This window comes from Manis pentadactyla, chromosome 8 (genome assembly GCF_030020395.1).
Source record: "Manis pentadactyla isolate mManPen7 chromosome 8, mManPen7.hap1, whole genome shotgun sequence".
Taxonomy (NCBI): Eukaryota; Metazoa; Chordata; class Mammalia; order Pholidota; family Manidae; genus Manis; species Manis pentadactyla.
In genome coordinates, this window is record NC_080026.1 from 18748592 (window position 1) to 18774139 (window position 25548).

At 33.0% G+C, this 25548-nt stretch overlaps 1 protein-coding gene across 8 annotated transcripts in view; it reads left to right on the forward strand.

The window, feature by feature from the left end:
• PRPF40A (pre-mRNA processing factor 40 homolog A) overlaps positions 1 to 24704 on the forward strand; it is a 53825-nt gene extending 29121 nt beyond the window's left edge. For 2 of the 8 annotated variants that reach the window (XM_036928273.2, XM_036928278.2), the window contains exons 6-26: positions 1421 to 1531; positions 2986 to 3106; positions 3342 to 3395; positions 4957 to 4981; positions 7162 to 7533; positions 9631 to 9739; positions 10190 to 10254; positions 10595 to 10759; positions 11572 to 11680; positions 12477 to 12627; positions 13685 to 13818; positions 18333 to 18447; positions 18610 to 18713; positions 18814 to 18930; positions 19240 to 19377; positions 19676 to 19771; positions 21808 to 21894; positions 21981 to 22077; positions 22160 to 22221; positions 23098 to 23229; positions 23674 to 24704. In XM_036928273.2, the coding sequence (XP_036784168.2) occupies positions 1421 to 1531; positions 2986 to 3106; positions 3342 to 3395; positions 4957 to 4981; positions 7162 to 7533; positions 9631 to 9739; positions 10190 to 10254; positions 10595 to 10759; positions 11572 to 11680; positions 12477 to 12627; positions 13685 to 13818; positions 18333 to 18447; positions 18610 to 18713; positions 18814 to 18930; positions 19240 to 19377; positions 19676 to 19771; positions 21808 to 21894; positions 21981 to 22077; positions 22160 to 22221; positions 23098 to 23229; positions 23674 to 23766 (2457 nt within the window). In that variant the 3' untranslated portion in view covers positions 23767 to 24704. The remainder of the gene's footprint in view (positions 1 to 1420; positions 1532 to 2985; positions 3107 to 3341; positions 3396 to 4956; positions 4982 to 7161; positions 7534 to 9630; positions 9740 to 10189; positions 10255 to 10594; positions 10760 to 11571; positions 11681 to 12476; positions 12628 to 13684; positions 13819 to 18332; positions 18448 to 18609; positions 18714 to 18813; positions 18931 to 19239; positions 19378 to 19675; positions 19772 to 21807; positions 21895 to 21980; positions 22078 to 22159; positions 22222 to 23097; positions 23230 to 23673) is intronic. The other 6 variants (XM_036928274.2, XM_036928279.2, XM_036928276.2 and 3 more) reach the window with 3 other exon arrangements.
• The last annotated feature ends 844 nt before the right edge of the window (positions 24705 to 25548 follow it).

A 25548-nucleotide genomic window follows, 5' to 3' on the forward strand; every position in this document is an offset into this window, starting at 1 on the left:
GCTTAACTGTTTTATTTGCCTGTTTTCCTTTTCATGTGTTCACAAAGTAATATGTGATAAAAGCAATGTCTAAGCAAGAATAAATCCTTTCAAAAAATTTAATGTGAAGTCTAGTATAAGTACATAATAGTTTCACAGTGATTTTCCTTTTTCTTTCTTAGAGGTATGTACAATAATGGTTTGTCTTAGATTTGAAGAAATGTGTGTATACATCTCCGTAACCCCTCTTTCAGGCATACTTTAATTTCTTACCATCTGAAAAGTCTAATGCCCAGAATTGGACTTAGTACTTTTGATCTCATCCAGTAATTTATTCATGATTCCTTGTAAAGCTAAGTTTTTAACTACTTTATTTAAGTATGATTGACATGTAAGGAGCTGTGCATATTTAATGTGTACAAGTGCATGATTTTGGAAATAAGTATGCACCTTGAAACTAGCACCAACATCAAGACCTTAGATATCTATCACCTCTCAAAGTTTCCTTCCACCCTTTGATTATTACTGTTTTGTGTGTTTGTGTGTATGTTCATGTATGTTATGGTAACCTTGTAAAACTTTTTACCAACCTTTATTTGGACATCATGTCGATTATGCCTGTGGATTTTGCAGCAACTTATATATAGAGTTTTTTATTTTTTAGACCCCCAAGAGTGGGTTTATATTCTATATCAAACTAGTTTCAAAACTTTATCTCACCTATCTTAATGCTGAAGCATTTGGATTCATATTTTATGCCTGTTAAATTTCACCTTGTTGGTTCTTTAAATTCTGGATTGTTATCCAGAATCCTTCCTTTCTAACTTTGATAACTGCATCTTTATGGCATGTCAATTTAAAATTTTGTCCAATTTGATGTAAATATTCTTTGATTATAATTGGTGAACTCATCATCAATCCACCATTACTACATTAGCATCTAATTCATATATTTTATCCATAGTGCATAGATTTGTATTGCTGAAAGATGGTCTTTGTCCAACTTTATGTAAATATTCTTTGGATTATAGCTGATCTTACAATTAATCCACCTATAGTACTTTAGCATCCAGTTTGTATATTCTCTTTTATCCACAACACAGATTTTTGTTGCTTGAAAGATGGTCTTATGTACATTTGTTACGAAGTTACTGATCTTAGGAGAGCAACCATATCCTTATAATACTGAGATTTTATAGAATAGAAAGAAATCCTAAAACCTGAATTGATCCATGATATTTTGAAGTACTTTTAAAATAGTCTACTTTTCAGTTAATCCCTACTTGCATTGGTGAATTCTTCTAAATGACTTTAACTGTCAAAAGTATGCCCATTTTATATTTTTAATTTCTTTGCCATATATTGCTTTGAAACTAATGATACTGATATTTTCTCTCAATGGCACTGTTAAATAATTTAAATCTTTTTTTATTAATTAAAGAAATCAATGTGGACTGAACATAAATCACCTGATGGGAGGACTTACTACTACAATACTGAAACAAAACAGTCTACTTGGGAGAAACCAGATGATCTTAAAACACCTGCTGAGGTAAATGTTTGAGGCCTAGAAGTTAGGGGTTGTTAAACAGACTGGTTTTTGTTTTGAGGTTTGGGGGAGACAGGATTTTGTGGGTATTTGACTATCCAAAGAATGGTCTCACTGCTTAAGTCTCAGAAAAGAGTGCTGTAGAGGCATTCAGGGAAGAAAAGAGTTAATATAGTCATACTAGCAACAGGACAAATAAAGTCCATTCCCATTTGGGCTGACCGGTTTTATTTAGTGATTTTGCCCCTGCTCAGAAACTCTTGTTAGGTGGCATCAATTTAAGGAAGGTGATTTAAAGAATCAGTTGGAAGAAAAAGACTTTATCTCTACTTCCCCCCCCTCCCCTTGCCTTTTTTTAAATTCATGTTTCAGATTGTCTTTATAGCAAACCTGGGTGATTTCAGATGTCTTCTGATGAGTTCTATAAAATTCCTTGTAGGGTTGGGATACTGGATGTAAAATTAAACTACAAATGCTTTCTTCTCTTAGACTGGGTAATTATCTCTTCGAAAATACCCCCCGAAAAGTATGTGTATTTCACTTTATGTTGCACATTTTACCAAAGTATACAGATAAGGAATTACAATTGAAGGGATAAACTGAGTAAGCAGTATTGCATGTGGTGAAATTAGGAACTCTGAAGTCCTAAGTAAAAGTTGATCTGCATTTCAAGCTGTATTTTAAGTTTTTCCTTGATGACAGTGTCTTTTCCCCCTCTTAATTACGGAATTTAAGCATGTTAATGTATTATCTAGGCTACCACACTAATATGCACAGCACTGCTTGGATTGGGAGATTGATAGATGTTGCAATTTTTTATTTATCCCAGTACTGATAATAGTATTACTTAATTGATTGTTTGCCCAAGATATTTTCTAGATTTGAGTTTTCAGTAGTATTCTCATAACACCTTAACCAGTTTTATGTTAGATTTTAAGTATGTCAAACTTAAATTGCTTCGTAAGGCAATTCATGCAGGTTTGTAATAAGTGAATGTGAAACTGAAATCTAAGTGTGAGTCAATCAGATTTTGCTTTCTCCCAAGTTTTATGGTTTTCCTACTTGTATTAGTATTTGAGAAGTCTATTTGTGAAATATAGATGATAATTTTTACCTGTGGTGGGATATAAATGTCAAGAGCATACAGAATTTGACATTTACAGAGACCTAATTTTGAATCTTGCCTCTTCTCTTTGAGTAAGTATATTACCTTATACAAGTCACTTTCTCTAAGTAACAGTGTAAATTTGGAGTAATAGTATAATATTACAGTGTTATTGTAAAGATTAAATAATAAAGTAACATCACTTAGTATCCTATAATTGGTAGCTTATATTATCTCAACAAGCTTTAGAATTGTATAAGTTGATAATATGTACTGAAAATAGTGATGTGAATGAAGAATGATGCTAACTATAAATATATTACTGTTAACTGGTAGGATTTTTTTCCCTTAGCAACTTTTATCTAAATGCCCCTGGAAGGAGTACAAATCTGACTCTGGAAAGCCTTACTATTACAATTCTCAAACAAAAGAATCCCGCTGGGCCAAACCTAAAGAACTTGAGGATCTTGAAGGTAAAACCAGAAAAAGTAATTTTTAATGTTTTTTTACATATATGTTATTCACATTGTAACAATGAGTCCTTCATAAATAGGATTATTCAAACAAAGGCCTATGTTTTTAAATTAAATGATTAGAATGTTTTAAATGGTATAACAGTTTTATGGGCTCTTATTTTCTTGTTGCTCTAGATCTCAGTTCTATAGATTTTAAATAGATTTTTATTTGATTTGATTCCACTGAAACTAGGATACCAGAATACCATTGTTGCTGGAAGTCTTATTACAAAATCAAACCTGCATGGTGAGCTGCTTTGATAATTCATTTTCTGTCATTATTTAACATTTTTAGAGTATGTTACTGATGTTCACTAACCAAAATTGGTAAATCTGCAGTGAGAAATCTCTAATTCAAAGAATTCCTTTCATTTAAGGGTTATATTATAAATGAGCTTGTAGCTTTTAAAGTTGTACTTTGATGTTTTAGAGAAACATCACTTATCGCTAAATTGCAGGACATCATGTGCAGTATTCCTAAGTACAGCTTTGAGTGTTGGTGCATACATGGAATATGTGGCTTAACCCATTTAGCTGATAGCAGAGAATATTGAATCATCAGTTTAAATTTTATTAAGTTGTATTGTCAGACAATACATTTAATGCTGATTTTATTTTAGCACAGCATTGCAAAATAGCCTGTATGTTTGCTATGGAAGAACTAAGGTAAAAGGAATATAATCATGCCTTACAAAGGCAAGACTTTTCAACATCCTAAACTACATAGAATACCCCTGAAAATCTAGAAATACTAATATAAAATAGAAGTGTCTATTTTATAAGAACTAGAAATACTAACAGGAAACCTGGAACTTAAGATAGCAGAGATTAGAGTAAGAATTGAGAATTTAGTTGTTGTACTCTCACTTCTAATAGAATCTGGTGTCATAAACTCTCAGGTTAAAAGCAACAGATGGTAGGGAAATGGGGCTAGTAAAGTAGTTCTGCAGTGTGGAGTAACATCTGACAGGATGTGTTACTTGCTTGTGTTAGTCATCATTGTATCCTAAAAATATATTAATACATACTAGTAATCATAACCCCTTTAGTTTATTTTGTCAGCCACCCTTAATCTTTTCAGAATTGCCTTTAAAGGGGAGTATGTTTTTAAAGTATTGTCAGAGTTAAGCTTATTTTATCACATGGAGCACCTTACTCCCTAATGATGTGGAATGAATGAGATATTTTGTTACTCCTAAAGGAAAATTTACTTTTTAAAACTGGAGTGAAAGAAGAAATATTAAGTACAAGTCTTCAAAGCTCAGTTTAAATTTCTATACTGGCATTGGCTAAAAATAATATTGTAGATAGGTAGATGAGCAGTTTATTATGTAAGAAATGTCAAGCTCATTTCTGATATAACCCTACTACAAATAGTTGGTGTGCATAACTGTCTATCTACCTGTCAATGCTAGTACATATGTGCTGGAATTTCATAACATGAATTTGATCCCATTTTGAATTCAGTATCTTTTTTAAAAAATGATTTTATCCCTGGGTAAATACTATCTTATTCCAGAATTATGTAGATACTTTGAGGGAGTTTTTGTAGTACCTAGCAGCCTTTCGAAAAGTAACACTGTGTGGAGAAGCTTTCTAAAAACTGCTATTATTTAAATTTGTCTTTATTCTTTAATTGCTGCCCTGAAACTTTAGAGCAAACATTTGCTCTGTAAAAGCAGTGATTTTTTTTTTTTTAAGGATAGTAAATTCAATCTTTGAGGCTTTATCTCCTTTTAAAATTGGTTTTCAGTGGTTATATTTAAAAACTATGTAGCATGTTAACTTTTCTATTTTTTCTTTAATAGCAATGATCAAAGTGGAAGAAAGCAGGTAAGCAGTTTTGGACATCAGTAGGTATTTATGAATTTGGTAGTCCTGTAACTCCTTGTTTTAACTCTCTGCTTTATAATATAAATAGTATTTAATATGTTAGGCCTGACAGTTTGGTGGTTTTGGAGGATTGGGCAGGGAGAGGGATACTGACTCAAGATACATAAGTGAATTGTTACTAGACAGTGATTATTTGCATTTGGACTGCATTCTTTACAAATTAAGAAGACTGTTACAGAAAAGTCCAGAATTTGATTTAATATGGGAATGAAGTATTATATGTACATATCTGTCCCTTTACTCAGGTTTTCCTTTTTTTTTTAATTGAAGTGTAGTTGGCATACAATATTATTTTAGTTTCAAGTGTACAACATAGTGATTTATCATTTATATACATTAGGAAATGACCACCACAGTAAAATCTAGCTATTATCTGTTACTATACAACATTGTTCCGATATTATTACCTATATTCCCTATGATGTACATTGCATTCCTATGTCTTACTTACTTTGTAACTAAAGTTTGTACCTTTTAATGCCCTTCCCCTGCTTCACCCATCTCCCCATTCCATTCCTGGCAAACATCAAATTGTTCTCTGTAGCTCTGAGTTTTTTGTTTTGTTTTGTTTTCTAGAGTCTACATGTATGTGAGATCATATGATATTTGTCTTTGCCTTTTTCACTTAGCCAATACCCTCTGCATCCTTCTGTGTTGTCATAAATGACAGGATTCTGTTCTTTGTATGGCTGAATAATACTCCATCATATATGTGTACCACATCATCTTTGCCCATTTATCAGTGGACACTTTGGTCATCTTCACTTTTTAGCTTTTGTAAATAATGCTGCAGTAAACATGGGTGTTGTGTATGTATCTTTTTGAGTTAGTGTTTTCATTTTCTTCAGATACCGAGAAGTGGAATTGCTAGATCATATGGTAGTTGTATTTTTCAGTTTCTGAGGAATGAACTTCCATGCTGTTTTCCATAGTGGCTGCACCAATTTACATTCCCACCAACAGTGCAGAAGGGTTCCATTTTTTTATATCCTCACCACCATTTGTTGTTTTTTTTTTTTTTTGATCCTAGCCATTCTGACAGGTATGAGTTGGTTTTTCATTGTGGTTTTGATTTGCATTTCCCTGATGATAAGTGATATTGAGTATCTTTTCATGTGCCTTTTGGCTGTATGTATGTTGTCTTTGGAGAAATATTTATTCAGGTCTTCTGCCTTCTTTTTAGTTGGTTTCTTTGGGGTTTTTGTTTTGTTTTTGATACTGACTTGTGTAAGTTCTTTATATATTTTGGGTATCAGCCTCTATTGGGTATATAATTTTGAAATTATCTTCTCCTGTTCACTAGGGTGCCTTTTCATTTTATCGATGGTTTCCTTCACTGTGCAAAAAGCTTTGTAGTTTGATAAAATCTCATTTTTTATTTTTGCTTTTGTTGCCCTTGCCTGAAGGTATGAACAAAGTGCTCAGACTAATGTCTAAAAGCTTCTTGTCTGTTTTCTTCTAGGAGTTTAATGGTTTCAGGTCTTAGAATTAAGTCTTTAATCTATTTTGAGTTTATTTTTGTATATGGAGTAAGAAAGTGGTTCAGGTTTCATTGTTTTGCATGTAGCAGTCCAGTTTTCCCAGCATCCGTTTATTTGAAGAGTCTGTCTTTTCCCTGTTGTATTGTTCTTGCCTCCTTTGTCAGAGATTAATTGGCTGTTTAAGCATGGGTTTATTTCTGGACTCTGTTTTCCATTCCATTGATCTTTGTGTCTGTTTTTGTGCCAGAATTCAGATTTTCCTTTTAATGGGTGAAATGAATAAAATTTAAAGTTCTTACAGAAATTTATGATACAGGTTATATTTTATGGTATAATACAATCTGATAAATAGGGCATTTTTTAAATGAAAACAATTACTGGATTTCTGGAATTGGAGAGTGTGGCATGATTGCCTGTCATAATTTTCACAAATGTTTGCTGTATTTAATCTAAGTAACCCAGTTTCATTCTGTTGTTCTGAACTTTTTGACTGGCCTAATAGTTTGGCAGCACTGCCTGTTTTTTCCCTGTTAATGTTCCTCTTACTTGTTTGATTTTATGGTAACTAAAAACTAGCTTTATTTCGCTTTGTGAGTATTAATAATGAAATGACCAGTTTTCTCTTTTTTAAACATGTAGTAAGCAAGAAGAGTGCATCACAACAGCAACAGCCCCAGTTCCTACAACAGAAATTCCAACCACAATGAGCACCATGGCGGCTGCAGAAGCAGCCGCTGCTGTTGTGGCAGCCGCCGCCGCAGCTGCCGCTGCCGCCGCCGCAGCCAATGCCAGTTCTTCCACCTCTGCTTCCAACACTGTCGGTGGAACTGTTTCAGTTGTTCCTGAGCCTGAAGTTACTTCAATTGTTGCTACTGTTGTAGATAATGAAAATACAGTAACAATCTCAACTGAAGAACAAGCACAGCTTACTAGTACTCCTGCTCAGGATCAAAGTGCTGAAGTATCCAGTAACACTGGAGAAGAAGCGTCTAAGCAGGAAACTGTAGCTGAGTAAGTTTAGTAACGTCTCCTGCTGCAACTCAGTATCAGATTTCATTAATATAAGTTCAGTCAGTAGCCTTTAAGTTTCTCAAATATTTTTGAGACTCAAAGTTTAAGCCTTTAAGTAATGGATATTTTCTATGCTGAATTTTGTGCAGTTATGCCATCAAACTGTTGTAAAAGTAATGCACAAATGTTTTCGGAAAGCAGAGCTGGGGTCGGGTGTAAGGCACGAATTTAAAGGAGTACACAAAATCCTAGTAATCAAGCCACATTATGGTGCAATATTTTAAATTAAAATTAGTGTAAAAAGTCCATATTTAATAAAATACCAAAATTTAAATAAAGACAGGGTCAGTTATTACAGATTTTCTTTCTTTTGCCTCAGTTTCAAATATAGATTAGCACAGCACTACATTCCTGTAAGAATGTAATGCTGTAGTTTGATGTTGAACAAGAAAGCAGAAATCAAGTAGACTTAAAAAAAAGCGTAATGTTCAGTAGGGTATAGGTACTGAGATTAAATTGTTACAGCTTTTTAATAAGGCAAAACTATAAACTGCATCTGTCAGTTTACAGTTTCCATATAGTTGTGTACCCTGTGATCTAGTAATAGTTCTGCTTTATACACGTATGAAAAGTAACCTTGAGCTACTGCTTGACTTTAAAGATCTCCACATATACAAAAAAAAAATGTTAGCCATGATGTTGAGATCCAGATTTGATCACCCATCTCAGTGTTTAAGTATATGAATTTCATATCCCTAACCCTTTTTGTAAATCTTTTGTTTTTCTTGTTTCCCAAAGTGAGAATAGTTTCATAGTTTTTTCTCATGTTTAGAAGTTCAAAAGGAAATTTATACTTATATTTGAAGACATAAAAGAGTAACATTTTATTTACATCCTTCTGTTCTTTTTCTGTGCATTTAAAACATACAGTTTAAAAATAAATATCTTCCACATTGATAGAGATAATACCCCATCATGTTGAATGATGACGTATTCATTGTTATTTATAAATACATAAATTTAAGTGCTTCTCTGATTTACATTTAAGCTTTATGGAATGATATTCTTTTATAGAATATTTTCATATTTACTGTAGTTTTTCCATAATAATTTATTTTACATAATTTCAGACAACACAGTTGTTTTCCTGCTTTGTTTCTCTTTCTAGTATTTCCTTATTACAGTGCTGAGTCATTATACTAAGCTTTTGATTTTATTTACTATAGTATAGGCCATTTACAGCTGTTAATGTTGGGCTAGGTTCTGAATAATATTTTTGATAATTTTGAATATATTTCCCAAAGTAAGGTTACTTGATTGAGTGTAGATATATTTGTACTTTTGTGTTAGTATGTATTCCTGTATCTTCCCCTAAACATTCTACTTCAAAGTCGTTTTGTTTTTTCTGCATTTTGTACTTTTTATAAGGGAAGAAATGTTAGGATTTCACTTATTTATTTCATAATGTACCCTAAACAAATGTAATAAATAATTATTGGGTATGTTAATTCTGTTTAAGGTTAGCATTTGGCAGACTTAATCATGAACTCTCAAAGAGTAAATACTTTTGTTTTGTGGGTCATGAAGTCTGTCACAGTGGCTTAGTTCTGTGATAACACAGAAGCAGCCATAAACAGTATGTAATGCATGAACATGACTCTGTTCCAGTAAAGCTCTATTTACGGAAACAGGCAGCAGGCTGGATTTGGCCTGTGGGTTGTAGTTTGCTCATCCCTACTTTGATTGATCTCTACATCTTTTTTATATTTGCTCAAATCCTATTATTAAGGCACTAAAATGAAGTAATTGAATAAGTCTTATAATCCATTTAAAAGTATTAAGTTGTGGTCTAGTCAAACTAGTGTTTTACTGTAATGTTAATTTTGCCTTTGTGCAAGGTCTTCATAACTACATGTTTCAGAAAAAAATACATACTACATTTATTTCTTTATGTTCAGGTAAGTGTGGAAGGTTCATATGAGAGACTATTCTAAAATTACCAGATTTTAGCTCAATATGAAGCTTAATTAAAACAATTTTTCTAAATGAAGTAAGTGTTCTTTTAATTATAAATTACATGTTTAAATTTCTTTCTAGTTTTACTCCCAAAAAAGAAGAGGAGGAAAGCCAACCAGCAAAAAAAACATATACTTGGAATACAAAGGAGGAAGCAAAGCAAGCATTTAAAGAATTATTGAAAGAAAAGGTATTTATATTACAGATTTTTATATGACACATAATAATTATCTAATAAATGCAGTACCTCGATTCCTTTATTGAAAATACTAATTTCATGACCTATTGTAATGGAAGATGAGCTCAATTTGTATTTGTCTTGTCTTTTGAAACTGACTTTCAACAGAAAAACTTATGTACAGCACATTCCACCTCAGGACTTTTTAATAAAAATTACTTATCTTTTAGTCAGTAGTCTTGCTCTGTTTAAATTTCAGTTTAAGTTTTCTTTTTAGTCTATAGGTATATTACCCAGGTTTGCCTTGTTTGCTTCAATAAGGAATTACTTTTTTAGACCTTTTTTCAAATTCCTGCAAAGGGAAGTGCTTGATGTTTGCAGTGAATATTTATACTTTATTCCCTATTGTATGACTTTTACTATATTTCTGCGAAATTTAATTTTTCATTAAATGGTTTTCAGCGGGTACCATCTAATGCTTCATGGGAGCAAGCTATGAAAATGATCATTAATGATCCACGGTACAGGTAATATTTCAATTTTTTAATTTACTGTTTACTTTGAGAGTAACAAGCCTAGCAAATTCAGAATGGTGTGAACTTGTTTTGATACCATTGTCTATTTTTGATACCAAAATGTTTTATATCTGATACGAAACAAAAAAGCCAAAAAGGCTTATCATATAATCTGAACAGCCAGGTACAGGTGAGATTATTGTTAAAGTATAAATTATTTTCTAATACAATCTTATTTTTAATACCTTACTGAAATTTTCTTAATTTGTGAATAAAATCAGTTGTATTGTTTTTCAAAGCACTAACATTTAACCATCCTGCCTTCTACTCTTGTATGATATCTATTATTTAGTGCTTTAGCGAAGTTGAGTGAAAAAAAGCAGGCCTTTAATGCTTACAAAGTCCAGACAGAGAAAGAAGAAAAAGAAGAAGCAAGATCAAAATACAAAGAAGCTAAGGAATCCTTTCAGCGTTTTCTTGAAAATCATGAGAAAATGACTTCCACAACCAGATATAAGTAAGATTTTTAATAAGGCATGATCAATATTTACTAGACACTTTTCATCAAGTGCAGTAACTAATCCAAAGTAGATGATTGTTAAACAAAGCTAAAACTATTGTGAATGTGGCAGTTTGTTAAGGTACAAAATACATCAGTAATCATGTATATATCTTACAGACTTCTTGAGTCTAATTAGGGACTAGAACACAAAGGGGAAAAAGACTGAATTTAATAAAGCTTGGCTTCTTTCAACTTAATGTAAGAATTGAAAGTTTGGGTATTTGTTGTGTAGAAATAGGCTGTTCTCATTGAGTGTAGAATTTTGACAACTTGCATTTATATACATTCTTCATTTTATAGTTCTTTACTATATAAAGTTGTAGGTAAATATTAATAGCTTCTTTTTGCAATATATTAAGTTCACTTTCCATAGATGCTTCATTATTTTCTTTACTCTTCCAGAAAAATGTTCGTGAAAGACTCTTATTGGCTCTATTTTTTGAGTGTTAACTAAATTTCTGACAAATTTTTAAGTCTATAATTTAGTTAAATGGACAGTTTGGCAGTCTCTCTCCCTACCCTAAGAAGTAGAGATAGTCTTGACTACAAAACATAGCTCAAGTGGAAGTAAATACTCTTAAGGAGAAATGGAAGCCTAAGCTGCTTTGTTAATTATCCAAAAGTTTTTCTTTATAATACAGTCATGAACTTAGAGGGGAAAACAGTATCATTTGGTGGTTTCAGAATTTATTATAAAATTTAAATGGTTTTAAAAGTTACACTGTGTAATACAGAATAACATTTGATTTTTTTTTTTTAACAAATAGAAAAGCAGAGCAAATGTTTGGAGAGATGGAAGTTTGGAATGCAATATCAGAACGTGATCGCCTTGAAATCTATGAAGATGTTTTATTCTTCCTTTCAAAAAAAGAAAAGGTATTATTCACTCTTGGTTATTGGCATTTACAAATGAATTAAGATGTGTCTTCAGTCTGATTAGGAGTTACTTTACAATGTCTGTTTTTCTCAATAAGTTTATCCAGTTTATGTAATACAGCAGATTTGTTTACTAAAAGGTTTAAAAATGGATAGCACCTATACTAAATACTGAAGCAGATAGATTTATCCAGCTATTACTCAAATTGTCTTAATTGGCTGTATTATACCCATTCTGAAAAATAAGATTTTTTTTTAACTCATCATGGTAAAAGATACTCAGTATTTTTGCATATAATCTGCCTTATGATTATTTTAATAAGAACAGCAGTAATATGTAGTTGTTCACACCAATATTACTTGTAAGACAGTGTTATCACCTCTTTGGCTCATGTCTGTTTTATTAGGAACTAAGTTGTGTATTATCCAATCTTTAAGAGACATTAAATTATATTTTAAAATTCGAAGTGGATGAAGACCTTGGCATTTACCCATTTTGTGACTTTTCTGCAGTGACTTTAGTTTTAGACCCTTTCTGTAATGCATAGGTGTAGGAAGAGATTTATGGAATTGGAGCAAACATGGTTTCCAGATTCTGGCTTTAGAAGAGAGGTGAAAAAATTGAAGGTAAGTACTAAGCTAGGCAGTTTGACAAGAGCCCTGGAAAGACAGTGTTATTTAAAGGAAATGGGTAACATTTGGTCATCAGTGAGAATGTAAAGAAGCTTTCACCAATTGCAGTTCATGTATCATACTTTCTTTGAACTCCAAATGTGTGCTCGTACTTGTGATTTAGGAACAAGCAAAGCAATTGAGAAAGAGAAATTGGGAAGCATTAAAAAACATACTTGACAACATGGCTAATGTAACATACTCTACTACTTGGTCTGAAGCCCAGCAGTATCTGATGGATAATCCAACTTTTGCAGAAGATGAAGAATTACAGAGTAAGAATAATGATCCAGTGGGAAAAACTTTTTTTTTAAGTGGTTTGGCAGCACTAGTAATAATGCCTAAGCTGTAGAAGATGGGACATGATTTTATGTATTTTCTAGTTATCCTGTTTTTATTAACTTCTAGCTTAATTCCACTGTAATCAGAGAATATTGTCTACATGGTTCCTATCATTTTTAATTTGTAAGAATTCCTTTATGACCAAGAATACTTTTTAATGTTTCATGTGTTGATTGTTTTGGGTTCAATATATGTAAACTAAATCATTTTCAATAATTATGTTGTTGAAATCTAAAAAAAAAAAAAAGTGGTTTGGCAGCAAAGAATTTTCACTTTTGTTATGAGATCTGACTGAATTTTACACAATTGTCTATTTTTCAGAAACTGTTTTGTTTACAAATAGGAAATTTCTTTGTAATTGAGTTTTGTGATTCAGACAGAACAAAGTATTTTTTTTTAGAAATCTGAAGTTATCTTTTTCAGATAATCCTGTATATTTATCTTAGATCACACTTGAAAATGTCCTTTGCCATTTATATGAAACTCTGTAATAGAGAACCAAATAAATTATGCTGTCTTGAGGTAATGGTTTTTAGAGATCTGCAAAAAGCACAAAATATTAGCATTATCTTACATTAAGCATCCCCATGCTCTCTGTTTTCTGACCTGTGTAGTTGCTTTTTAAATTACAGCTTTCTTGATAAGTATATCTGAACACCATCAGTAGATTTGAGGTAGAGTTTAGAATTCTATATTTTGAAAGCCTCTTTGGGTAACTCTGACATTGTTGACAAATTTTATCATAACTTTTTTTCATTAATTTTGTGTCATATGCATGGTCTTTGTTTCATCTAGATTCCGGGTACCTTTTGAGGTCTTTTTGGAAATTTCCTTAAACATTTCCTGTTTAGATGACTACAAATCATTTTTGAGTTTACATACAAGTATTTTGGGAAGGTGAATTTGAAATTTGCAGGGAGTTAACACAAATAATTAAATTGCTTTCCTTACTGATAATTGACATTTTTATTTTTTTAACTAAAAAACTAGACATGGATAAAGAAGATGCATTAATTTGCTTTGAAGAACACATTCGGGCTTTGGAAAAAGAAGAAGAAGAAGAAAAACAGAAGAGTTTGCTGAGAGAAAGGAGACGTCAGCGTAAAAATAGAGAGTCTTTTCAGGTAATAAAAACAAAATTCTCTCATTTCTACTTAATCTTATAACTGGTCAGTAAGTTTTGACAGTGATATAAACAATTTGAGACACCTGATCCCAGATCATTAACTTAGGCTTTGTGGAGGATCTGTATACATTTAACTCTTAAGTACAACAACTAATTTGAATCTACTTGAAGGAAGCCATTTTAGGCTGGGGAACAAAGAAGACTGTAGAAGATTTGATATTTAAGATGAGTACTGATAGATGAGGTTTTACTTGGGCAAGAGGTATAGCATAAGGAAAGATAGAACAAAATACATATATGGTGAGTCATTGGTACTAGTTTTTTAGTCAAGAGAACAGTAGGGAATGTTGTGGTATAGTTGGAAGATGGAACCTAAGTCTTAAATGCTATACATAGGAGATGAAAATACATACACCCACATAGCTAGTGGCTCATTTTCACCTCTAAGTATCTCTTTTATCCTCTCAGTAATGGAGCAGTGAATTTTTGCATTTTGTATTTGACCAGATTGCCCATTTTGGTAGTAATTGTAATAATAGCAGTTACTGTTAATTGCTTACTGCTGTACACTTTAAATTTATAATCTCTTAATTTTTATGACAGCCATATAAGAGCAGGTACTATTTTTGTTATATCCATGTATATAGATAATGAAATGGGCTCAGAGAGGTGAAATGACTTGCCAAAATTCAGCTACTGAATAGTGGAGCCAGAATTTGTGTATCTGCGGTCTTGATTACATGGTTTCTTCCATTAAACATTGTGTTAAGATAACTGCTATGTTACTTTGACTTAAATAAGTTTATTTTTTATAACAACTATTATTTGGTCTAGGGAGGGCACGTTGCTATCCTCTAACATAGTGATTCTCAAAACTTAAGGGTGCACTAGAATCGTAGGAGGCTTTTAAAAAACCATTCTCTGTTGTGTCAAAGTTCACTAACCGTCTTAAATGCCATAGCTGGTAGTATTTTAGTCCTCATTCCATAAAAACTTAATATTTAACACTCTTGATGGGTTCCGTTATCTTAATGGTTTCCCACAGGATTATTCAGAGGATTACTAAAACCACAGATTGTTGAACCTCACCCCCAGAATCTGATGTACTAGTTTTGGGGTAGATTCTGAATTAGCATATCCATTAAGTTTCCAAGTGATAGGGATGCTGCTGGCTCATACTTTGAGAATTGCCCTAGGTCATTAGCCTTGTCGCATTATAAAGGAATGTGTTGTCCTATGATCACATTTCATCTTGAAAGAAATTGAAAGGGCAATACTTGTTAAACCAATGATTTAGATATTCTACTAGCCTCAGTCATGTTCAGCTGTTGAGAATTTAGTCACATGGCCACAACTAACTGAAAAGGTTAGAAAACCTAGATTTTTAACTAGGCAGCCATGTTCCCAGGAAGAAGGGAGAACAGATATTAGGAGGTCATTTAATTACTCTCATGCAGCCGTTGACATTCAGTGTCTCTTATGAAGGTTTTATAGTGGTTTAAAATAAGGAGACCAATATGATAAAATAATAAGGAAATCTGGGTCACAGAAAGTGGAATGTATAGTGTCATTACTGGGACTGGGCAATGTGGAAGAGAAACCTAAAGGTCCCTTGGGCCTTACAGCTAAGCCTAAAGTATGGTTTTATATTAGATTGGTATATGTATCTGGCATGGTTTTTGATTATTGATTGTAATTGGTCTTAGCATGTTATATTGCTTTGCCTCAAATACTTAGCTAAGTCATTTTCCTGTGCTACTACATTACCTGTCAAGAGGTGTTTTTAGAACTTCCATAAAATGAATTAAGAGATTTACATTTAGAATAGAAGATAATAGATGGAAAGATGGAAAAAAACATTCTTAATAATAGTGGTTATGATCATGGCTGTCTTTTTTATCCAGTACTCCTTTACTCGTCAGGTAATAATAAATATTTGTTACATCTACAACAAGGAAATCTATGTTTTGTTTTTTTAAGTCTCAAAACTGGTATTTGAGTTCATATCAATAGTGGAAAGGAGTGATCAGATCTTTAAAGGAGAACCAGGGGAATGTGTAAATCCAGAAGCCAAGATGGAGTTTGAAGATAGAGGGTGGTCCTCAAAGCCTGATCCTCAGGGGCTTAGCATAACTACCTGGGAAGTTACAGAAATGCAAATTCTCAAACCCCACAGCAGACTCACTGAGCTCAGTTCTGTGGGTGGGGCCCAGTAATCTGTGGGTTTTACCATTTCCTTCAGATGATCCTTTGAAAAACCACTGAGATAAAGGAATGCACCAAAATTCACAAATATTAAGGATCTTTATGCAATAAAACTGAAAGAATACTGCTGGGTATAGCATTTAGGTTATTTAGTGACTATTGGCATAGTGGAGAAATCTAAAAGGTAGCCAAATAGTTTAAAGGTAAATAAATAGAGGAAATATTAGACCTCAGATAGTTTGATGATAAGATAAAGTTAAGTAAAAGATTAGGGTTAAGAGAATAAGAGAAAACTAGTTAAGAGGGAGAGAATGAAGAACGAATTGAAAGGAGTATCTCTCATTAAACAAAATCTTTGGAGGTTTAGAATTCAAGCATATACATGAAGAGTTGTTTTATGAGCAGTATATAAGACAAAAAGAAGGAATGAGATAAGGAAAAAACTACTACCAAGTTGGGTCTCAGGCAGTGAATCGTGTTCAACCAGTGATTCTGTTAACAATCATGATTTGGGGAGAAGGTGCTACTGGCATTTTTGGGTGGAGGCCAGGGGTGCTGCCAAGCATCCTACAGTGTACAGTACAACCCTTCTCCCCTACTGCCCCAAAAAGTTCGGTGGTCCAGGACGTCATTAGTGCTGAGGTTAGGAAGGAACCTCTCCTCTAAGGGAAGGAGAAATGCCAACTTTGGCCACCTTTGAAACAGCTTGCTTTTTAGAGTGTTAAAAGACTAGGCTCCTGCCCCCTCCTGAGGCTGGAATTAGTAAATAAAAGCGAGTAAAAATATAAAATTTTATCATAATAGTTTTCAAACCTGACTTTATAACATAAGAGTCGTCTTGGTGCTCTGCAAAAACTAAAATTACAGGTACCTGGATTTCAATCCATACTTTTTAAAAAATACAATTTGTTGGTGATTCTGATTTTCACTGAAGTTAAAGATCCACTGTTGAAGTGGATTCAGTCTCAAAATTCTGTGACTTTATCAGATCTCAGCAACCAGAAGTGGTACAAAGACCAGCAAAGCAAATATGATAGAGTGGTGCAGATTCTAGGATCCTAGAAAGCATCATTGATAAACTATTTTGGGTACTAAAAAGAGAAAGCAAGTGAAGGAATCTGGTGATCATACCGCAGGGGTGGGTTGAGATAGTATTGTATTTATGCTGAAGGGTAGGAACAGAAGGGTAGATACTAAGTTGGAGAAAAGAATTTTTGGAAATACAAGACAGTACATGCTTACTCTTTGAAGAGAAGTGGAGTTAACAGGTGCCTGGTGTTACTCGGAAGTACTAGCGAGTAAAATATTGTATGCCACATACTGGGATTTTAACATTAATTTTGATAATCTTTTATTTTAACCAGTATATCCAAAATATTATCATTTTAACATGCAATAAATATTGTTTTAATTATTGGTAATCTTCGAAAATCACTGTGTTATATACTAATGCAAATCTCAATTCACATGAACTACATTTCATGGAAGCTACATTTGACCAGTCTACCATATTAAACAGTTCAGGTTATAGGAATTTTAGGAAAAGAATTTTGGGCCATAGTTCTTTAGGGACATTGTTTATAGGATTAAATTTCTTAAGGGTTTGGGGAAGCAGGAAATGTGGGAATAACTGAATACTAAAGTTGGAACTGTTTCCCTGAAAAGGAGATACTAGAAAGAATAAAAAAGAGAATCATATAAATTAGATTTAAGGTATAATAGTAATATGGAAGAAAGGAAATAGGTTTTGAGTCCTAGTTACTATATGTATCACTTTGTAAAATTACATCTCCTGTTAATAAAGGCCCATGTTTGTTAAAAAAATTAAGAGTTACAGACTCCAGAGCACAATTAGGCATTATGTTTAAAAACAAAAAGTATATTTTGTTTTTATATGTTCCTGAAACATGTATATACTCTTTAACCTCATCGTTTGAGATAGAAAATATCCTATGTTTGAGTTAATGGTTTACCTTTATGTGGTTTTTTAAAACTGGAAATCATGTTCCTTCTTCAGAGACAGTAAACTGAAGCCTGGAAAGATAATATAGCTTTTCAAAGGTACTTCTCTCTAAAGTACAAAATGCTTTTTTGCCTAAAAGCAGATTGTATTTTGATCAAAGACCAAGTATTGTTCACACCTAAATATATTTGGGATAACACTGGTAGAAAAGTTTTAAATACTGCTATGTTTTTAACATGTGTTTTCTTTCATGTTTCACTGATACTTCTAATATCCTTCAAGGTGACTTTTCAGTATAATGATTTTTGTGGTGGTGGTGGTGGTGGTGGTGTTTTCTCCTCCAGATATTTTTAGATGAACTGCATGAACATGGACAACTGCATTCTATGTCATCTTGGATGGAATTGTATCCAACAATTAGTTCTGACATTAGATTCACTAACATGCTTGGTCAGCCGGGTGAGATTCTTTTCTTTCCTAACTTAGTTATAGTAGTTGGAATGGGCCAGGTGGGAATGGGAAGGTGGTTGTGTTGGGAGGTGATGGGTTGCTTTATTTTCTTTTTTAAACAAAAAAAGTAATTGCAGCTCTTTGGTTAGAGCTAGCTTTTGACTTCTTTAGTTTTTTCATTAGGATCAACCGCACTTGACCTTTTCAAGTTTTATGTTGAGGATCTTAAAGCACGTTATCATGATGAGAAGAAGATAATAAAAGACATTCTAAAGGTAAATAGTACATTCATTGTTAACTATTAATGTGCAGTATATATTTAAAATCGATGCTGTGTTCCTTTGATTTTGTGTTAATAAGATTTCTGTTCTTCAGGATAAAGGATTTGTAGTTGAAGTAAATACCACTTTTGAAGACTTTGTGGCAATAATCAGCTCAACTAAAAGATCAACCACGTTAGATGCCGGAAATATTAAATTGGCTTTCAATAGTGTAAGTTATCATTACTATTACACAAAACTCGTTTAATAATACAGTTTTTAATACATTCAGCCAAAAGTCTTAAGTTGTAGGCTACTGAAGTAAGGGGACATGAGTAGGATTTTACTGAGCAGTAGACAATTTTTCATGGTAAGGTAAAAGAATGTACGTAGATAATAGGCAAATGCTGATGCTACTAAGCTTCTTCTGTCTAAATTAACTGGTGGTATTAAATGGACCCTTAGCTTATAATGAATTATTTCATTTAATAGAAGTTGTAATTATATTACTGTAACTGTATTAAATATGATGTTCTGAAAGTTATTAGAAAAGGCAGAAGCCCGTGAACGTGAAAGAGAAAAAGAGGAGGCTCGGAAGATGAAACGAAAAGAATCTGCGTTTAAGAGTATGTTGAAACAAGCCACGCCTCCAATAGAATTGGATGCCGTCTGGGAAGATGTATGTATAACTATAAAATTTTTCTAATCTGTTTCCTTTGGCAATTAAAGACTGAAATTTTCAATTCCTTTTTCATTTTATAACCACAAAAACCAGCTGAAGTTATTTACAGTGTATATTAAAGTCAGCTATGGCTCTTTATTTAGGAATATTTGTTAAAAACTTCACAGGAAAGGAAATGATGAACTTCGAGGTAACCAGGCTGTTAACAGTTTTCTCTTGCTGTTAAGATTCCTTTTACTCATTTGGTGTATTTCTCTTGGTATTCATCTATTTATTCCATATCTGAATTTTTTAGATTCGGGAAAGATTTGTAAAAGAGCCAGCATTCGAGGACATAACTCTGGAGTCTGAAAGAAAACGAATATTTAAAGATTTTATGCATGTGCTTGAGGTAATTTTAATATTCTCATAGTTAAAATATAAAATATATAAGAGTATAAACAAAAGTTGAATTCAGAGTGGTCAAATTATGTTTTTTAAAACAAATGTAGTTATCTGCAATGGTTAGGGAATGGGTTTTTCTATAGAAACTGCTTTTAAGTAAACATACTAAGCTTGCATGGGACTGTAAAGATTTGTTCATGGAGACTTCATATTTGTCTCATATTTTTACAGTATTTTAGAAATTCAGTTTGTCAGCCATATGGATTGACTAGTAAACCTAAAGAAAACTTAGAATCTTATAAAGCAGATAGAAAACAGCTTTGAAACTCATGTTTCAAATATTATACTATATTATATGTGTTGAAAGCTCAAGGGTTTACTGAAAAATAATGGAATAAATAATATGTATATGTTAAATAAGTAATTATAAAGTTGTAAGTTACTCTTGTCAGTTGAATGAGGCTCTCCCGACGAAGATTTAAATGGGCACTTGTATATACTAAATATGCTACACTAACCAATAACAACTGAATAATACTTGGTTCCTATGGGGGCCAGCCACTGTTTTGAAAATATTTAATTGTTTTGAAAATACTACATACATGAACTTAATCCTCACAACAAGCCTGTGAAGCTACACATGAGAAACTTGAGACAAATATAGGAATTTGCAGGGAAGGGATTTCACTACAGTGTCTGATGTTTTTAACAAATATGCTGAGCTGCCAATAGTAGACAGACTAATTCATTACAACAAACAGAAAGCAGGCACAAATTTAACAGTATTGCATGGTCTTTGGGCATAGAAGATCACTTAATTAACTTCTTTGTTGAATTGTTCTTGCTGTATACCAATGCTCATAACATTGGTGAACCCACCCTACATTTTTTCCCAGCTGCCTCTAGATCTAGTACTCCTGGCTTCCAGATAATTTCTACCTTGAAGTGTGTTTGAGACCAGCAACATCTGCATTACCTGGAAGCTTGTTAGAAATGTAGAATCTCAGGCCCCATCAGCAGGAATCCTACATCAGAATCATCATTGTAACAAGATTCTCAAGTACTAGAGTATATATATATATAATTATGAGAAGATCTGCTATAGGTAGTGTCTTGACATTGTGCCCCAATTCAAGAATCTCCAACAAAATTCTTTCATAATCTGTGCTGAGGGTAAAGTGGTGAGATCACGAGTGGAGTTAAAGATGGTAGCATATAGGGAAAGGCAGGACACAGAATAAATTTTGAACCCCAATAATCTGGGCCTGAGGTAGAAAAGAATAATAAGCATTCTGTGACATAAAGAGAAAATGCCTTATAAGCTGGATTTTCCATTTCCACTTCCTCATAAACTGAAACAATTTATTTTCAGTGCCATAGATATGTTCCCGAAGCAGAGAGCTTTTACTACAGCATATTCCTTTCCTACTAGCTTCAGAATTGTTTTAATGAAAGAGTTAAAATTCACAGAGTAACATTTCCTTTTCTGATTTCATTTGGGGTCAAAGTTAGATTCACTTTGAATGTCTTTAAGTTTGGCCAGGCCAGGAATGATCCTTGGGTGAACATGAGGAATAGTAGATAGAATTCTGATACCATCTTCATTTCTCTGAAGTAGTTCTTTATTGTGATACTGAGCCTACCTTGCTGACCAAAGCCAGATTCATCAGAAAAGCCATGTCTGAATGTAACTGTATTTCACTGTTTTTGAAAGCAATGTGACTGTTCTGCAGATTATACTTTCTGTAGTGTATCAACTGACCGTCCTAACTCACACCATTCTCAGTCCAATAAAAGAACTACTTTCTTTACTAGCAGTTTTTAACACTGTTGTGTTTAGATGTCTAAATCAGTTGGTATAGGATGGGTAAGAAGGAACTGAAGACAACATTGTAACTGATGAGAATTCTTTGCACAGTTTCAATGGAGTACATCCGAAATACAAAAAAAAAATGGGAGTTTTTACTCTAAAACTTTGAAAATTCTTCTTGATCAGCCATGTAAACATAAACTTTTGAAGTTTTTCTTTTTTTGCCCCTGTAGCATGAATGTCAACATCATCATTCAAAGAATAAGAAACATTCTAAAAAATCTAAAAAACATCACAGGAAACGTTCCCGCTCTAGATCGGTAAGGAGGATTATTTGATATGGTACCATTAAGTGAAATGAAATCATGTTAAAATCATTATAAATGAAATTATTTATATTTCTTAGGGGTCAGATTCAGATGATGACGACAGCCATTCAAAGAAAAAGAGACAGCGATCAGAGTCTCGTTCTGCTTCAGAGCATTCTTCTAGTGCTGAGTCTGGTAAGCATATCTTTTAACTTGATTACAGTTACTGACACTTGGGTGTCCTCAAATTCTGACACTTTTTTTTCATGCTGCTTAGAGAGAAGTTATAAGAAGTCGAAAAAACATAAGAAGAAAAGCAAGAAGAGGAGACATAAATCTGTAAAGAAACTTCTAATTTTTATACTACACCTAGACTTTTGCCCTTAACTTTCTCTGCAGTAGCAGAACCTTTTTCTGTGTAGTCCTATGCACTTCAGCACAGTTCAAGTAGACACCTAAAGTCGAGTTTTATAGTTGTCCTTCACCTTTATCTTCCATTAAAATCTTTGGCAAGCTTTGAAAACAAAAATACACCAGTGTTAAGTGATTTTAGAGAGAAGACCCAAATGTGTGTGCTTGGGGTTCTCAACAATAGCTGTAATACATACATACAGGTTTAAATGTTTAAACAACTCCTTCCTCTACTCTTAGTTCTTAACCCTAGGTACATGTCAAAATATACCAAAGGAGCTTTTTCAAAATGTAAGGGCCTGGGTGTCACCACAGATCTGTTGACTAAGATTTTTTTTCTTGTTGCTCAATTGGATTTTTGCTTATCTAATGGAGGGTTACTTACTTAGGCACTGACTTACATTTTAAATCATTCCTGCTTCTCAGTAGCAATTTTGAGGAAAGGAACTTTGTTCAACAGCTGCCAACTTAATAAATAAATACCTTATTTAGGTGGTGGAAAATGTAATACTAGATATTATCCAATCTTAAATGTGCCTTTCTCCATGATTTAGTGAAGCTCTTTTAGTGCTCTTTCAGTGTATACCCTATCAGAGTGTCAGTCATCCTTCCCAAAGGAAAGGCCAACCTCCCTCCCGTGAACCTTGGACATGTTACACAATCCTCGAGGTTAATAATTCAAATTCCATCACTCTAGAATACATATCTTACTATAACGTGGATGCTCTTAAGTATCACCTGCATAGGGATTTTAAAAAATGGAATGGTATCTTCATCAAATGCTAACATTTTTTATTTACATAGGATTCTCCAGAGTCAGATGCTGAGCGAGAGAAGGACAAAAAAGAAAAAGACCGGGAAAGTGAAAAAGACAGAACCAGACAAAGATCAGAATCAAAACACAAATCACCTAAGAAAAAGACTGGAAAGGATTCTGTACGTATTTAAAATACTTGAATACAAAAATACTTTCATTTTGTATTCTCAAAATACAAAGTGGCTACTGTGATTAAAACAGTGATACTTAAAGAATAGACATTTAACTATCTCTCACAGCAGAAGAGTTTTCTAATGTATATGATTCTGCTGAAACAAGCTGTTTCATATTCAACTGTATAAGAGGAAGGAAAAGAAACCTGTTTGTACCATTCTCGCGGATTTACATACTGTAAACCAAAAGTCTAACCATGTGAAAGTCTCATTCTAAGTAGTTAGCAGCTGTTGATAGACTTTGGGGAAGAGGTAAGTTTGTCAACCCTGTGATGTGTTTGTTCCTATAGAGGAGAATCCATACAGATTTTGGATTCCTTTTTGAAAGGTTCATTACTACTTTCCATTTTGAGTAATGGTACCAATATAATTATACTCAATGTCTTTCAGGGTAATTGGGATACTTCTGGCAGTGAACTGAGTGAAGGGGAATTGGAAAAGCGCAGAAGGACCCTTCTGGAGCAACTGGATGATGATCAATAAATTATACCAAATATATGTTTACAGTATGATTTAAAGTCTAATTCAGACCAGGGACTCTATTTTAAAGTTCAATTGAAATAACACTGGGTTTTAATTATATCACAGGAAAAAAGTGCATTTAAGTATTGTTATTGTGGACTTTATAAAAACAAAGGAAATTGAAAATAACTTTTGATTCTGTATCAAGAATCATATTTTCATACACTCATAACTGTCTGTCTGTGACCCTTTCATAGGGCACTGCAGGATGGATTAAAGGTGGCAATTGACTGATAACTGCAGATGTCTCTACTTTGTTCTGAAGTCTAAGTCATGAGGGGATTTGATTTACTTTATAGATGTTGGATTTTGAAGATACAATGGAAAATTTTTTGATATCTAGTAGTACAAAAAAAGCACCAGCAAATGATGAAACTGCTTTTTTGTGCACTACCCACCTGGCTAAAGCTGATAGGATCTTTTATGGTGAATTCAGAAATAGGTGTTCTTAATGGAAACCTGGTAGACCCTTAACTATAGCAGTGCTGATGAGCACTAACTACTATAATAAAGCCACCATTATTTTTTATGAAACATCTGAATACTTTTAAAAAGGCTATTACGAGGGCATTATTTTGAGGTGATGTTTAAAAGGGTAATATCAAATCAAATTGTAAATTAGTTTAAATATATTGCCTTAAGGACCTACTAAAGAATGTGCCACCAAACTTTTAAGTGATAGTTGCAATATCCTTGTCAAAAAAAAAAATGTTGACATAAACATTTTCTTTAATAACAGTTTTTTTTTAATCCTATCTATTGCTTTTTTTCATTGAGGAAGTCTTTTACCTTCCCTACTCACTGAGAAGTATTGACTTCGTGGTACACATTCTAAAGCATTTCTGATTTGAATATTTTTGTACATTTTTATCAGTGATTAAACCTTCTCTTCTAGCGTGTACTAGTATTTATTTCTACTTAAACTGCTCAGCTCAAAAAAATGTTGTATGATCAAAGATAAAAGATAAACTAAATCCCTGAAATTTTGTTTCATCTTACCCACGTAGCTAGGTTATTTTCAACATTATTATAAATCAGTGCATTTTGATGCCCCTCTGTTTGTTTTTGATCTGTGAAAATTCCTACAGAATACTTTAGAGAGGCAATGGCTGGAAGCTAGAATACTCCACATGCTACCTTTTGAAGGTTGGTAATGTAATTTATACTATTTCCTTCAGTGCAGGAGATTTTTTTAAGTAAATAAATTTTAGCACATAGTCTTTGGTATTAAGTATTTTTTTATTTTGGACTTGGAGCAATCCTGCTCGAAGCTGGGATTTAGAAGAATAAAAAGTTGATTTCATTTTTCCTCCACCATCCTAACAAATTTGAAAGTGGGACTGACCAGGACAACTGTTTCCCATCCCTGCCCCTTATTTGAGTTCTATCTAGTGTCCACTGTTGAAGCCTCAGGGTGGTGGGGGATTGTTTCTTATCTGTCAAGTCATTTTTCTGCTGTGAAATGACATGATTTTGAAGAAAGTGAGAATATCTATCTTTAGAATATGTGAAGTAATCAAGTTGCTTGCTTGAGGTTAGTCTCTTGTCTATTAGAACCAACACACAACTTTGGCAACAGGGAGTTGCTTAGACATAATTTTCAGAGGTCCCATTGCAATGATTAATATTGCTAATCATGTCAGACACTTGACATGGAAGTCAGTGGTAAAGTCTTTAAAATGTGCATATAATATTGGCAGAAAACTAGTGTTTCTCATGAGAACTTAGAAATCTGTAAAGCTT